This window comes from Gobius niger (genome assembly GCF_951799975.1).
Source record: "Gobius niger genome assembly, chromosome: 11".
NCBI classification, from domain to species: domain Eukaryota; kingdom Metazoa; phylum Chordata; class Actinopteri; order Gobiiformes; family Gobiidae; genus Gobius; species Gobius niger.
In genome coordinates, this window is record NC_136862.1 from 29,161,736 (window position 1) to 29,179,041 (window position 17,306).

Sequence of the window (17,306 nt, forward strand, 5' to 3'; positions counted from 1 at the left end):
TTTTTTTCACTCACAGCAAATCTCACTGCAAGTCGATTATGGATATCGGAAGATACTCAAACCCCCGGTATCGGAAGCAAAAAAGCTCTAATGTCCGATTAAAGGCAACGCCAATTGGCTGTTTTCATGTTCTACAATGTCATGGGGATAAAGAGCTACTTTTTTCCAGTAGATTGCAGTGCATTTTCACAGGTAATATCCAGAACAAAATACTAAAATATCTGATCAAAATCATCTAGTTTCAATCAAAGTGAGTGGGTCCACAATCTCACTACACAGAAGAAGATCTGAATATATAGTTGCGCAAAAGTTCCTCTCAAAAGGCTCAGGCTGATAAAGTACTTTCCTGGATTGGACCATTCAGAAAGACCGGTCTTGGAGTGAAAGTACCCATTAGCGCTTGTTGAGCGGGGCCCCTGTCGCGTTAGTCTCCTGAGGGTTTATTTACCTGTCATCCATAATCCACACCGACGCCTGAGGCAAAGTCATGTCAGCACTTCGCAAAACCACAACAAACCCTGAGCGCGAGTTGTAAGTTTTTTCAAAGGTGGCAGAAAATCAGGCATGTCTTTCACCGGCTTAATCACTCTTCATATTGTGATGTTGACGCTGCGATCTCGTGCTGATTTGACAGGTTTTCCCGCGTTGGATACCCTGTTGGTGAAGAAAGAATTTTGCCAAAGGCCGCGGCGGCAGCTCTCACGCGAGGGTCAAACTGCTCCAACAAGCCTAAACTAAAAGAAATACTTAACCTACAAACTTACCTCTCTCTGCTCAAAGCTAGAAGGTCTCGGGTTTGATTCCCATACGTTTGTACTTCTTCTTCTCTTAGTACTAGCTTGCATGTTTTCCTTGTTTCTCGACTTCTACCTTAAACCCTAAACATGTTCCTGGGTGCTCCACTGCAGTCAACATATCAACATACTGTATTAAAGCTGACTTTTTGTTGTTGTAGAGTTAATATATTTTTGCCTCCGCAGAGTATGTTGTAATGAGAGACCAACAGGCCCAGTTAGAACCATGAGGCCGTCCTTCTGTGGACCCACCACCTGCAGGAGGAGCCATAAGGGGCTGGTGCAATGTGATTTGGGCAACTCCAACAGCTGCCCCCACGACCAGGAAATGGAAAAGTGGAAGAAAATGGATGGATGGATGGATGGATGGATGGATGGATACATGGATGGATGGATGGATGGATGGATGGATGGGTGGATGGATAGATGGATGGATGGATGGATGGGTGGATGGATAGATGGATGGATGGATGGATGGATGGATGGATGGCTGGATGGCTGGATGGCTGGATGGATGGATGGATGGATGGATGGATGGATACATGGATGGATGGCTGGATGGATGGATGGATGGATGGATGGATGGATGGATGGATGGATGGATGGATGGATGGAGGGAGGGATTGGTGGATACATGGATGGATGGATGGATTGGTGGATACATGGATGGATGGATGGATACATGGATGGATGGATGGCTATGAATGGATGGATGGATACATGGATGGATGGCTGGATGGATGGATGATGGATGGATGCATGGATGGATGGATGGATAGATGGATGGATACATGGATGGATGGATGGATACATGGATGGATGGATGGATGGCTATGAATGGATGGATGGATACATGGATGGATGGATGGATACATGGATGGATGGATGGATGGCTATGAATGGATGGATGGATACATGGATGGATGGATGGATGGATGGAGTATGTTGTAAACGCAGCCAAAAACAGACCTTGTTGCGTTGTCGTCACCCAAATCTTTCATTGCGCGAAATTAGTGCAAGTTATTTTGAGGGTGGTCTTTGTACACGGGCGTGAACAGTTTAAGCCTAAACATCAATTCCTCATTATCTCAAGAGAATTGATGATGACGGCTCAGTCTACTACGACAGAGCACGATCTCCCAGGCCTGTCGATGAAAGCTCAACGCTCAAACTCAAAAAGCGTCCCCATCCCCCAGTGTTGTCACATGAGGAAACTCTAGCTTAACTATAGTTTGAAGCCAGGCTTTTAAGTGGTTTCTGTCAGATGTAATTTCTCCATAAGGTTCCATATCATAGCTAGTTGCCCTTAGCCATTAGGGGTTGGTATCGCTGCAATGTCAGCACCCTGCTGGGAGGACCAAAGAGAAGTGGTATCCTCGCCACCAATGCTGCCACGAGTTGCAAAGGATCAGAAAAAAGTCTTCATATATAAATAAAATGAAATCAAACAAAACAAACATAGTGGGGAACGTGAAAGTTTGAGGGGAAATAGACAGATCAAAGGGCCTCGCAGTTTTCTGTAAAGCTGGCACCTTTTGAAGAACGCGAAGAGGGAGCGCTGGATAAAAGGTTTAAGTGTAATTACAGACACAGAAATCACAAAGCTCCGGCAGCTCCTCTACAGAGCTCACATAATCATACAGAGTTTAAAAAGTGGAGCATGTGGCGCCAATGAGGAACACCCCCCTCAAAGCCATTGAAATACTAATCCCAGCCTCTAGCTTTAAAGCCATTCAACACCTAGCTAAAGCTACGGGCAATGAAGAAAGCTTTGGAGAATAGCTAGTTTGGGAAAGACTATTTTCAGATCAATCCAAAGTGGGTGTTGCAGCCATATACAGTCATCGTTCTACAAATCCAAGCTGAGGTCCTTCGTATGTTTTACTCAAAAGCCTTGACGCCACAGGTTCAGGTGCCACAAAGACCTCTGGGTAACACGGTCACGCCCTTGAGTCAGCGTTTGTAGTGACAGCTCTAATGTTCGGGGGGGGGGAACCGCCTCCAAAGGCCTCCAGTCAAAACGAGCGCATGTTTTAAGTACCTAACACTTGCCCAAAGGCTAACAGAGTACGAGGGTGTGTCGGCTGCATTTTTTTTGCTTTTATTTTGACGTCTACAGGGCTTTTGGAGCGTATAATTTAGGCAACAAGTTGAGTAAAAGCGGGCGTTTCTACACAGGAGCTACGTTGTTTGAGTTCCAACACGATGTCGGCAAATATGCACACAGAGAAACAGGTGTTCGGTGTTTGCTCTTGAGATCTTTTAGGGATAAGTCAAGACATCGAAAGCAACCAAAAATCGTATCTAAAATATGAGATCGTCTCCATTTTCCCCTAGCCCAAGTTTAAAGAGTTGTATCGCTCTCAGACAGGTGATGCCATGAAATGTGTAGTTTACTTTTGAATCCTGCGTTAGTCACCGGAGGGAGTGCCTCTGTTGACTTAGGGCCGTGAGAGGCGTCACCATTTTGACAGGACCTGAAGGACACGGCTCAAACCATCTTTAGCGCCGTTGCCTTGTTGTTGAAAAGGATAAGCATAAATGTCTTCTAAGAAACCTCAAAGAAGAGTTCAAATATTTAAGATGGGTGTGGGCGATCCATTCTATTTAGACCTGAGATAGAAAAACATTTGGCTCGTCTCGATGCGACCAACGGACATATTTCCACACCAAGGCGTTCCTGCACTGGCTGGAGAGTACTTGGCTCGGTGCGGGAGCAGAAATGGTCCCTCTTCAACGGCCCAGGTCCTCTCCGGCTGGAAAGTCTGTCAAAAGGAGACCTTGCACTGAACCAGCACCAGGAGCGGAAAAAGGTCCCAGCGCATTTCCCCTCTACATAGTGCAGTCCCAGGCCAATCTTTTTTTGTGTCATCTATTGGCAACAGCAGATGCCAAAAGACTGTCAGCTCTATCAATAATTCATCCTGCGTTTGCTATAAATCATGTAAGCTCGCAAAGGCTGTGACACCCCTATAAAACTACGTAGGGTATGATTAGTCCATTGACAAACATGTTCTGAAGCTAAAGGATTTCATGTGTTACTTTGGCAGTTGATATTTCAGTCTCCTCTCAAACATTATAGCTCCTGGACACTTGTCGTTGATGTAGCACACAGTAGGTGTATGAGACATTGGGTGTGACGGACTAGCTTGACTCTTTTGTATCTAAATGAGCGAGAGCACCTTTTGATTCCTGAGTGTCTAGACTCTGTTTCAAAGCACCGTCTTGAAATGAATGTTGCGTCGCCCTGTTGTGACACGTTAAATGTACAGCTCATGAGAAAAGCCCGGCGCGGTTTGCCAAGAGCAAGTCAGCGCTGATATATTGTTGTTAAGAGCTGAAATGATCAAAACGAGTCCGATGAAAAAGACGCACGTCCTCCTCCCGCTCGAATCCTGAAGTGGGAACAGGCCGCTTTGACGTCAGCGCTCAAACCAGATTACGTTTTCAGTTGAGTTCATGACAAAATGACACTGTGAAAAGAAATGATTCAGCACGAGTTTTACTGACTCAGCTCATGAAGCACAAAGCAAAGAATAGGGCTGGGTACCGTAAAACGATACCAGTATGGCATGGAAGAAAAGGTTTGGGTACTACTGGTATTGAAAAAATAGAAGCATTGAAAGCAGGTACGAAAAAAAAAAAAAGCTTTGATGCTGCTGTTTTTTCTTAATGGTTTGCCCCATTGCTCCCCTTTCTCTTTATTACAATTTTATCCTCATTTTTGCCCCATTTTTTTCTCCTTATTTTTCCCCCCAACTTTTCATGACTAATATTTTTCTTATTTCCTCTCCCCCATTCTCCAAATTATTCACAATATTTCACACATTTCTTGACATTGGAGATGATCGCGATATCGTAAATTTGCTGGTCTTCCAAACATTAATGTTCTGTTTTCTATTTGTAGATGACAGATATTTTTGTATAGGTATTGAACAAATCGTTCAGGCATTGGTATTGTAAACAAGTATCGTTAAAGTACTGGTATCGGGAAAAATGTAGCGGTACCCAGCCCTTGTAAAGAAGAGCTCCTCTACACAATGGACGTTTACATTAGGGCTGCAACTAACGATTATTTTGGTAATCGATTAATCTACCGATTATTTTTACGATTAATCGATTAATCGCTTGGCTGTGAATGGTGTATGAAAATTGTATTTTTTCATTTATTTTTAATCACATAAAGCTAAAGTGGCATCTCTTGAGGACATGTTAATGGAGTAAGCTTAAACTGTGTTGTAAAGTGTTTTTGTAGTGCCAGTTCTGCTTTATTAATTGGATGAGACACAGACAGATGTCTACGAAATTTTCAATGTACAAAACTCTACAGACCCTAACTTGAAAAACAAAGTAGGTTTCCATCAAAAATAAAAAATGTTCATGTAATTTTTGCTCTTTTTAAGTCTGTGTTACTAGAAAACGATTAATCGATTACTAAAATAGTTGACAACTATTTCAATAATCGATTAGTTGTCGATTAATCGATTAGTTGTTTCAGCCCTAGTTTACATATCAAACTGTTCATAGGGACAACCCCCGAGACCCCCTGGGCCCTTTCAGTAACGTGCTGTGTTGCCTGTGTGCGCACGAACCAGACAGGACTGTTACCAAAACAAACTTTGAAGCATGTGTCCGAAGGCCCCAAATCACACCTTTCACAACAAATCATTTTATAATTGAGCAAGAAACACAGCCTGCCCTTAGGTGGCTTCAATGTGAATGTGTGAGTCATGTTTTTGTTTTTATTCCATTTTGTATTCTGCAGAACATGACTTCTTACCTCTTCGTACACCTCCTCCTCCAACTCCAAACTTGGCTCTGGGCTCTTGATGGGACTCGAGGACTGACTGAAGACTGAGGACTTCCCGCTGACGCTCTGTGAATCAGCAAAACAAGTCGCGTTAGCCCGTGCACACAAGACCAATACAGGATGTTCATTTTAAAAGACAGATAAACAGAATATAAATATATATATTTATGAGACATGGTGAAGTTTGGTTTGGATCAGTGGTCCCAAGGGCTGTAAAGATGATCGATGTAAAATGGAAATCGTTCCATCGCTCTCTCTCCCGGTGCAGCCGTCCCTGGCAGATGTAGGAAGGAACTTCACCACATTCTTAAAAGATAAGACTTCTTTTCAATACTAGTCAATACTAAGCAAACTTGTGCATTTTTACATTTACGTTTTCCTCAAGTGATTTGTTATGTGTCACCGTCCACTATGCAGTTTTGCGGAGACTCTGGAGACAAAACACCGGCCGCCTTGTCTGTATCAAGAAATTTCTGTTTGATCCTTTGACCCAAATACGACTTAGACAATGCAAAATAAAAAAGCTGAACTTATGATAAAAAAAAAAATTAGGGGAAATGTTTGAAATGGGAGGATACAATATGTACTCTAATACAGAGTTCAAGATACGTATCACAATTCAAGGGTAGCGCGATATAGGTGCAAAAAATTGAGATTTTTATTCTTCTGAATGAGCTCAGCTTTTTATTGCAGTAGTTAGAGCGCATGTTGTGAAACATTCTGAAAAAAGACCAAGTGAGACAAACATTTTTGCTTACAAGTACCTCGATATGATATACGCGTATTGTCACATACAGTATATGTTGTACAGCCTAACGATATATTTCCGATGCGGTATATTGAGCACAGCTCTAGTCTTGACCCACCAGTTAGAACCACTGACCTAGAATATATTTCAGCTTTCCTTCAAATGCTAACTCTCCTGTATTTGCAAGATATTTATTCCTAAAATCATTCAGCCCCGTGAGATTAAATTACAGCTGGGAAATGTCATCAAACTAACGCCAAAAGGCACAAATCATAATATCACAGTTTTTCTTTTCTTTTTTTACATGTGACTGAAGCGTATAATTATAAATCACTTCTCATTGATTTGACTGACAGAGTGTAGACGCCATGGGCAGGTTCAAACCCAGGTCATGCCTTAGACACAATTCTTTTAAAGAAAAGTCATATGAAGCTACTACTACAACGATCATTTGACAACATGTTTGGAGAGCTCTAAACTACAGGGTTAGCAGCTTTTATACATAATACAGCTCTCTGCAGAGGACATTATAACCCAAACAACTGCGGCCTTTAAAGGGTTGTTAATAATGACCGTCCTTTTGCTCCACCTTTGCGTCGCGTCTGCGTCAGCATCTTGTCCGACTATAACTGTAAATTAGTCATGATTTACAGTTTTGTTTCGTTTTTTACGAGGACTTTCCTGAGGCACGCCCCTGGCTTTGTTAAGACACACCCAGTGCATAGTTCCACCTGAACCCACCGCCCAAAAACAAGTCCGGCTCTGTCTGATCTTTATGAGCAGAGACTGTTATGATTCAAAAATGCCACGTACTATTGGGGCTTTGCAAGGAAGGAAATAGGTCGGTTTGGTTTGACAAAGTGATTCCTTTTCACAACATCACCTGTTTAGAATTTGAAGATTGCAAAACAGGTTATTACAATTTGACAACTTCTGCACAAAAACTTTCACTCACGGCAATATTATAAAATTATGGAGCGTTCTGGTGTGAAAAAACGTATCTGCCCTTAAAAAACCTAAAAAAAAGCAGTCACAATCCTGCAGTAAACAAATTTAATGACTCTCTTTCCAGAATCTTGACTAAAGTTCTACCATTATCGCAGTCTCAGCCGTGTGTTTTCAATGAGATCACCCACCAAAGAATTTAATCTGTTAAGTCAGTCTGACCTCACTGAGCACCTAATGTTGCAGAGGCTGCACCCTTTTTCACTCCATTAATTTAACTACTTCAGACTAGAGCTGCACAATACAAGGTTCAATCACACCTTACAAAAGGTACAGACATGGTCATGGTCATGTTCACAGCAGCAAGAGGGGGAAAACAAAGAAGAGAAAAACTAAACTTCTCCAATTTCTCCACCATTACTTCATTAAATGCTGAATTATGAATATACTTTTCTACTACATAACAATACAAAGACATGGTAAGGAGCAAAATGGCTCAACAGCCCATAAATACTTAAAAAATGGACAATGCTAACCAGGAAGCTAACGAAGCTAATGTTAGCGTCATGCTACGTTAACTAACAAGTGCCTTTTTTCACTTCTACTGAACAATTTGCTGCGAAAAATCCAGTTTTGGCTTGACTTTATTGGTGTGTGATAGGGCTGAACGATATTGAAGTAACTTGAGATATGCGATACGGCTGTGAAATATTGCGATAACATTATTATTGCAATATTTTATAAAACCATTTCAACACCACATGTTCTATTCTAATTAAACACAATCGAAAGTAACTCGTTTTTTTGCAAATTGTGTCAAAACAAGACTGAAAACAATGGTTCGTCACTGGTGGGATAATAAGCCCAAGAGACATTGATCTGCCTGTGAGTGCAGTGAGTTGAACCTTTATAAAGGTGTGGTAATTGTCACAGTTCTTGACATGAGCAGGCAGTCTGTGCCTCTGACAGACACAACCATTTGATTGAAATTAGTCCTGCGTCGTTTGCACATTGCAGTCTCCTCAGGTCAAAGCTCTGGAATCTTTATAGTCTGCCAGAAAACGGCTAAAAAGATTGAAAAATTGTGATTCCAATGAAAGGTCTTCCCCCCTCTAAAATCGTTCAGCTCTAACAGAAAGCAACTTGCCAATAATGTCAAGGCCATTCATTTGGTAAAATAAACAAGTGAATGAATAGGGAGGACTTTGACCCACATATCAAAGTGGTGGACAGTGACGCCTCTATTTGAGTGTATGAGTCACGAGAAACTGCAGCTGAATGGGAATCTATGCCTGTCAGTGATGCGCGGGTCAATGTACAAACAACCCACACCCGATGTTTTCAACTAACCCAGACCCAACTTCTTCCTCAAGATCGTTGTGACCCACGTGACAACGCTGGGCTATCTAACATATTTTTAACCATGCTGGTTTTTGTATATTAAACAACAAAAAGTGGAAGCCTAAATCTATGATTGACAGGCTCTGGAGCTCTGTGGACGCTCGTGGCCGGTCCGACCGCCCCGTGAGGGCGGGGCTTCCACAGACCACTCGTGATCATTACTATGAATGCAACTGAATGGATAACCGGTTATCTCTTCTATCTTCTATCTTTGATCCTCTCACAACAGTGAGGGACAATAAAGGCGCTTCACTTGGCTTCAAATGCATTTTATTTTTATCTTTTTCCTGATGGGACAGTAGAAAAGACTGCTGTTGTGTGCAGCATATGTTAAACTCTTAAAGGCGGTGTAATACGCCCCTTTTGCTTTATTTATTTTACCATATAAAATAGATAATGTGACACTATATTATTTACAAGTTGTTTTCATGAGTGACCAGAGTTCCTGAAACACCAAGCTATAAATGCACTTTGCACCAATCTGTTTGTTGAAGCTTAACCGACAATAAATATATTTGTTTGTTTGAATAAATATATAATCATTTTGTTTTTATTTTATTGAAAATGTTGTAATCGAGTCCCACCACTAATTGCAATCCATTATTGAATATGTATCGCAAAATTAATAGTATCGGCCCCCATGCATCATGGTACATACTGTCACGTGACAAAAAGCATATTGACCCAGAAGAAATTGATTAATTGAGTACATTAATTAACTGATACATTAGGCAATGAATTAGAAAGAAACCCCTGTAGATGAGGCATATTATGTTTCCATCGTGAAAGTTGACTTTAAAGAAAATATTATATTGCAATTTAATAAAATTATATCTTTTTTATGGCTAAATAGTAGCCAGGTGATTTTTTTTTTTTGCTATCCTCCCTGTACACAGAGAGGACACACACAGAGAGATCAGGGGTCTAATTCACAAGCTCCCTGGCGAGAGGCTAACCACTCTGCCGGCGTGTTGGTGGCGGGGACACGAGGACATTAGGACTGTCCATCAGGCCCAGCTGTTTATCCACAATCTCAGTCTGTGAAATCTCAAAGAGGAGTGTGAGAACTGAGACGCCCCCGCCACGGGCCCCTCACATCACAAGACCAGACCAGACCAGACCGAAGGGCCAGTCTACTCCAGGAAAACGGACCAAAATAAATCATTGTGCCTATTGCGCATGTTTGTGATTTGATAGGGGAAACACCCACAGCATGTGACGGAGACTCACCCGGGGCCTTCTTTATCGCGAGGTCATCCACCGTGTTAGTGATGTTAGTGAAGGAGCCCCAAACCACACAAACTAGACATCCCAGGAACAAGTCTGGTCCTTTGCAGATTTGCTGCAATGTCCCTGAAGCCACGCAGCAGTATTAATAACACTTCTGGATTGACTTAAAAGTGTTGCAGTCTTAATCGACACCAGCTCCCTTGATCATTTGTCGACAATTTGAAATAAATTGTCAAAACCTGTGTGGGACTACACTGGTTTTATTTTTGCTCTATCCTGGCACGTGCCCTCTCTTCTTCTTTTGGACCAATGTCTTTTGTGCTGAACCAGAAGTCTTGTGACAACCAAAACATGTCTTCCTAACCCGTCACTATAAGGATTCCAATATGTTCTTTTTTTTTTCCCCCAGACAAAAAGATCAGATCCATATCTAAAATGAAATCAGAGTTTCCCACGAACATCTGCCATAAACATCCCCTGCTATGAACCTGTGTGACTGGTTTCGCGGCTCCGTGGTGGCGTCACAAGCTCTGGCATCTTCTGCACAGGAACAAAACTAACATCACATGACAGGAGAATATACAATGCGCTAAGTGTGGCAAGCCATGTTCTCAAAAATATCTGAATAATATATATGGGCCAAATACAGGAAGTGCAGGGAGGATGGCGAGTTGAAAGCTTCTGCAACTGATGAATGAAAGATGGAGCTCCACACGTCACCACTGCTACATTTGATTCATTAAATTGAATCAAAAATTTAGATAGATCAACATGAGAAAAAAACAACAACACAAGACCCAAAGCAGGTGTAACACAGGAACACTCCACATGAGCTGCACTTCATGAGGACTAAACCCAGACCGCTGCACTGTTTTCTATGCAAACACTGGCCTTGTAGAAATCTGCATCTGAGGCCAGTGTTTGTCCTCCTGCCTCTGATCTTTGACCTGAGAAGATTTTAACGGGTTTTTAAACAGGTCAGGGTCAAGGGTGTTGCCAGGTCATCGGAATAGAGGGAAAAAAACGGTAATAGCGTGAATTCCTTGAACTGGTTTTGGGGAATGAGTGAAATGTCCGCAAGGCTGTTTGCTTTTGAGCTCAGCCCCTTGTGCCGAGGTGAGCATTTTCTTTTGAAATCGTTTACTTTTGGTGCAAGCCCCGAAGACAAGTGGTTATAAGGGCGCTGCCATTTACCTGGAACGCTGTCCTGGTTCAGACAATCACGTGAATGTCTCTCCCTGCTCTTAAAACCTTCTCAAAACAAACGTTGTACAAAAGAACAATGTCGGAACTATTCTCTACTTTGTTTTCAGTCGTTTAGAGCTTAAGTTAAGTTTGTTTATATCTTTTCTGTGTTATTCCGCATTTTAGGGCAGAACGATATGGACAAAATTTCATATCTCGATGTTCATGCCAGATATATCAATATCGATATGATATTTAGGTTAGTTTAGTTTATTTGTTCATTTGAGCAGTTAAAATTCTGCTCAAAAGGAGTGGGCCGAAGCAAAAGCTTATAAACGCCCACCCCGAAATCATTACAATACAAGTGGATATCACAACAATAGTACAAAAGGACATATTACAAAGTACGAGAGCCTTGGAACACAGCATGCGCACACGTGAACACAACGTACCCGTTTGTGATTTAACACATTAGCAACATCATAATTGGATTTGCCTCCTTAAAGGGACTATAAGGAGTTTAAAAATGTTAAAATTAAGTATTTCCCTCCCCTACATGTTCCAGCCATGTCCTAATGTGTAGAATGAGCTCAGACCTGTTCACCACAACTGCCTCTAAAATCCTGTACGGTTACTCAAAAATGTGTCACTTCGGCCCGAATTGCCGTCATGCACGAGCTTAATATAGAAGGTGCAGTTACACATATGGCCTGAGGTGGCAGTAGTGAGTATAAAATGGCGAACTTGCTTCCAGCCCCTTTAACGAGGAACCTGTTACATTTCAAAGCGTCTGTTTTAACACGGACCACCCTTACAAAGCACTTAAGGGAATGTTCATGTAATAAACAGAATTTAGCAGAAGAGAAGCGCAGCACAACTACAACAACAGTCTCATTACATATACAATGTTTGCTACAAAGCAAGTTACAAACGGCGAATGGTTGTCAGTCGAATGGTTATCAATGTTATCAATCAATGCCAATGAATTATGTAATATGTAGTAAGTATTTAAGCCCTGCATAGTGTAGTGCGTTAAAAATATAACTATGGGTTAGGTTGGAAACCAATGCATTTTTCAGAAAAATAAAATCATAATACAAAATAGTGCAGCTTTATTGTTGAAAATCTATATCGTTTATATCTTGCTTTTTCGATATTGATATCTTGAATGTTCATATCTTGATGACGATACAATAACAATATATCTTTCATCCCTACCGCATTTGCATTTATTATTATTTTGGTTATTTTTGCATGTGGTGCTTTTCCTCCTTAGACACACTTACAATGAAGTACCTGCACTCTTTCTTCAGTAAAAAAAAAGTTAGTCGTTCCACTTCCACAGTGAGTAAATCTTTAAGTGGCAAAAGCTTCATGTGACAAATAAAATAGATGTAGTTTGTGTCGTTTGTCTTGAACTTTATTCTTCGGGCATTTTCTTTGTGCATTACTGGGATAGTTTCATGTTTTGCTTCTCATCATTCATGTCACTACTGAATCGTAAATCAGACTTTTATGCTCAAGCTGTAACTCGGCAGTGAACCTCGTAACCCCCACCTTAACCAAGCACATTTTGTTCGGCTTTACCCCAATCTAAAAGGTTCTTGAAAAAGGCAAAGTGGAGACAAAAACGAGGAAGAAAATGGAACAACAAAGTTAAAAAAAAGTGGCAAAAGAGCGAACGAAATACGCAACAAAGCAGACACAAAATTAGTGACAAAAATGTGATGAAAAAACGACAAAAACACAAGCATAAAGAAGCGACAAAAACATGAGAAAAAATGTATCTTGTTTTGAGTGGTTTTCACTCATTTAGATACTTTTCCTGATCGGACCAAGTTTACTTTGCTTGTTTGAGGACATTTCAGACCAGTTCTAGGGTAAATCTCGATTGAAATAAGAAAGTCAAATTGCCAATGAGAAAAGACCAATTTTCTTACCCCATTGGCAAAGAAAATGACCTGAAATAAGGACGAAATGTATCGAAACGAGTCAGAAACATCTCAGAACAAGTGAAATAATCAAGGACAAATGCCCAAGAACTTCTTAACTAGTCAAAACAACTAAAATTTTGATTATTATGCTCAAATTGAGCTGTTTATACTGATCTAGTTAATTACTTTTTGCAGTGTGCTCCACCAAAAAAATTACAATCAGTCATGCTGGTCTTAGCTTTCAAATGAGGTGTTACACTGGCCTACAGGCGTCAAGAAGCTTATATATTTGGGAAGTACCGAACTGAAGAAAATGTGCTCGGTTCAGGCGAGGGTTAAAGAGGAGAAGAAGAAGAAGAAGAAGAAGAAGAAGAAGAAGAAGAAGAAGAAGAAGAAGATCTTCATTTATATAGCGCCTTTCACAGACATGGTCACAAAGCGCTTTACCTTAACTTTTAAAGAGGTTAAGTAGCTACTTTACTCACCACTGATTATAGCAAACTGTAGTTCTGGGGCTAAAATTACACTTTCCAGAATAACATACTTTTAAATGAGTCATTTGGCTTTTTACAATGTTATGCGTGTGACGTCATGACATTGTAACAGCACTGCAGTAGTTAGCATTCCAAGTCTGTAACGTTATCCATTGATTTGTCCAAGGTTCTATAATGTGCATGGCCTCTATGATATGACATAATTGTGACTTTTGTTGAGTTATTATGGTTACTTTGGATAATCTAGTGTGAATGGACCTGACGAGGCTCTGCCCACGAGCAAAGCTGTCGTCCACACCGTGCCGAGGTGAGCTTTCAACTCGAGCTCTGGACGAATATTCGCACACATTCCTCCTCACATCCAGACTGAAATGTGGCCGTTTCTGCTAAATTAAAACGGGAAAACGAACAGGCCATGCACCTCGAAAGGGACGGTCATTTTGGAGCACAGTCCTGACAAATAAAAGGCCTGACGTATACGCATTTTGTTACATTTTATTTTGAAGAATGGCATCTAGAAGTGGCTATGTTGTAAACAAAAGAGCGGAAAACAAAGTAGAAAGTCGCTCTACTCTAAACCTTAACAGTGGTACGATTGTAATTAATGCTTTATAATTACATTATTACTCATTTACATGGCATAATAAGCGGAAAACCAGGGACTGCGTGGAGGCTGAAGTTGAATATATCTAAAATGTTGTGATATTGGATAACTACCATGAAAACAAAATTGACCTTAGTAATAGGGAATGCAAGAGGCCAATAGAGCAGGAGACATGAAACTTTCTGAGACTTTGAGAGTTTAGAATGGAAGTTGCGTTCACCCCTTAACCGAGCACATTCTCTCTAGTTCGGCTTTACCCAAATCTAAAAGCATCTTGAAAATAATGTCAGAATAGCGACAATTAATAAATGAGAATGAAAACAAGAAACGCATAGAAAGAGATAATAAAGGCGACGAAAAAGTGGTGAAAAAACAACATAAAAGTTCCAAAAACGTGACAAAAAACTGTCAAAAACGCAACAAAGACAATTAAGTTGATGAAGCGCAACAAAAACGTGTCAAAAAGCGGTGAAAAGCATACAAATATGAAAAAAAGAGTGATAACAATGCAACAACACAATTTATATCAGTTTTGTAGGTCTTAGCTTTCAAATTAAGCTTTCAGATTTGGGTAAAGCCAAACTGGAGAAAATGTCCTACGTTCAGGTGTAATATGTTAAACGGCAGTGCTGGAGCAGGCCTGTTGCTGCTCCTGCCGGGCTCACCTCCAGGGTCTGCCGCTGCTGGTACACGAGATCCGAGTCGTGGGTGCTGCTGCTGACGCTCAGGTGGGGCATGCTCTGCACGCTCTGCATGCTCTGCAGGTACACGGGCTGCACCATCTGCTGCATCATGGGCTGCTGGACCATGGGCTGCTGGAGGTACACGTACTGCGGCTGCTGCTGCTGCTGTACGGGGACCAGGTAGCGCACATCGTAGGACCCGTTGTTCACGGCGTAGGGCAGAGTGGACGCGGAGATCACCGTGTTGGCCTGCGGCTCGGGAGACGCCACGCGCAGGGTCCGGTACGTGGTGGCGGCCGGCTCGGGAGACGCCACGCGCAGGGTCCGGTACGTGGTGGCGGCCGGCTCGGGAGACGCCACGTTCAAAGTCCGATAGGTGGTGGTCTGTTCTGGAGATGCCATGTTCATGGTCCGGTAGGTGGTGGTAGTCGTCTTGTGCGTCTGAACCGACATTTTTTTTTAATCCGTTCAGAGCCAAAAAAGAGAAGGAAGTTGTTGCGGTGCTGTTTTTTTGTTTTGTTTTTTTGTTAGGAAGTTCCTGTGTGATAATTAAAAAAAAAAGTTGTGTGAGTTTGGCTGGTTTCTGGTTGTTGCGCAGCAGTGGAGCAGCTCGCTCGCCAACCCCGCACGGACGCTTCCTAGACGGGACACGGCTGAGAGGAAAGTCGCGTCAGACAGACTTGTACCCTGGGAAAAAGGAAGAGCGAAGTCCTGCGGGGAGGAGGTGCTGGCTGCCTGTGGGCTGTAGGCAAAAGGGAGTACACAAGGAAGGGAGGGGCCCCGGGACTCGCGCAACTGGTTCAAAAGTTCAGCGGTTTGCGGCCACTAGAGGGGGCTCGAGCACACATTTTCAGAAAATCCCTGCCAGTAGTTCAGAAACTACAAGAGCTTAGCTTTCAAATTAGGCGTCACACCGGCCTGTAGGCTGTGAACCAAAATTCTGTAAAAACTTGACAGATAAAAAGCGGTAAAAAAGTGACGAAAACACAACAAAACAGCGACAAACACTTTCTAGAAAAGCAACACTAACAAAATTAAAAAGCCACAAAAAAGCAACTGTGCAAGTATCAAAAAAATGTGACAAAAACATGACATAAACGTAGCGATAACATCACAAAAAAGTGGATGTCAGTTTTGTTGGTCTTAGCTTTCAAATGAGGCACTGCTGTAAACGAAAATGCAACAAAAAAGTGACCAAAAAAAAGCAATTATGGCTGCACCAGATTTAGCACTATGCTAATTTCCATTTGTAGTCACAAAACAGCTACGAAAACGCAACAAAAAGGTGTTAAAAGTGACAAACAAAACATGACGTAATTGCGGTGACAACTCAGTTTAGTTCAGTTTTCTAGTTTTTATTTATTTATTTATTTATTTATTTGATTGGGACAGTGCATATTAATGAACAAACATAGAATACATGCATGTAAACATACTACATCATAGCCAAAGGCTAATTTCCATTTTCAGCTTTCAGCTGCAGACTCTTCAGTCAAGAACCTTTTAGTGAACAGTTAAGTTGGTGTTTAAGATGTTAAAGTATATAAAGTAAGTGTTCATGTGACATCACACCATTCTAAAGAGCCTGTAGCCAAGAATTCTTTGGTGGCAACAATGACAACCATAAACATGCTGTTTACGGTATAGTATCTCTGTTATTACTGACGTCCACATGTTTAAAAAACATGTTCAATGTCTCTCTTTCAGCACAAATGAACGAGATCAATTTATCATCACGTGTTGGTCTGCAAAAGTGGTGACAGAGTTAAAAAACACGGTCAATTGAATTATTATTATTTTTTTTTTTAAACGTCCATATGAGATTGTGACGCCATCAAATTCTACAACCTGAAAGTGACCCATTTAAAAAACTAGCCCTTCCCATTGTTAAAACAGTTGCATCGGAGTCAGAGTGTAAACTGGTGTGCACATAATAGTCTTAATTGGGTTAATTTATTAGGACATTTCCACGAAATCATTGCAAAAACTTCTAGATGCATAAACTAAACAATATTTCAATATTTTAAAAGACACTTCTTTTTATTGATCAGTATGTTTTTGTTCTATTTTATTTAACACTATACATAACTAAATGCCATTAAATATGGGTTTAGCCGATCATTTTCTAAATAATTGGCTGCACCTTAGTTAGTGGGTACTTTGAGAAATGGAAGCACGTGAGACCATAAAGGTTGAAAATTAATTTGTTATTTGTGATTTACTGTATGTATTGTTAAAATAGGTAGCTGTTCAATTTCTAGCAACAAAATCAAACGATGATAGTAGCTAACTGAGCACCTCTTTAGTAGACGTTCATACAATTCAGCAACATTTTATTGTCTTATTACCATTTCCGTCACCAAGAGAATTTGAATTGTATTTTAACCTATTTCATCACTTTTTGGTTGCACTTCCGTCCATTTTTTGTCCATTTTTTGGCCCTTTTTTTGCTTTTTTTTATTGTGTTATTGTTGCTTT

General features: G+C 41.1%; 1 protein-coding gene and 1 long non-coding RNA gene across 2 annotated transcripts in view; both read right to left on the reverse strand.

Moving 5' to 3' along the window:
• Window positions 1–15,549, reverse strand: part of pof1b (POF1B actin binding protein) — a 42,766-nt gene extending 27,217 nt beyond the window's left edge. Inside the window, exons 1-2 of the mRNA XM_079566330.1 lie at window positions 14,811–15,549; window positions 5,575–5,670 (exon numbers count right to left, since the gene is read on the reverse strand). Coding sequence (XP_079422456.1) covers window positions 5,575–5,670; window positions 14,811–15,281 — 567 coding nt within the window. The 5' untranslated portion in view covers window positions 15,282–15,549. The remainder of the gene's footprint in view (window positions 1–5,574; window positions 5,671–14,810) is intronic.
• LOC306970430 overlaps window positions 1–17,306 on the reverse strand; it is a 441,258-nt gene that overhangs the window by 223,134 nt on the left and 200,818 nt on the right. The window lies entirely within an intron of this gene.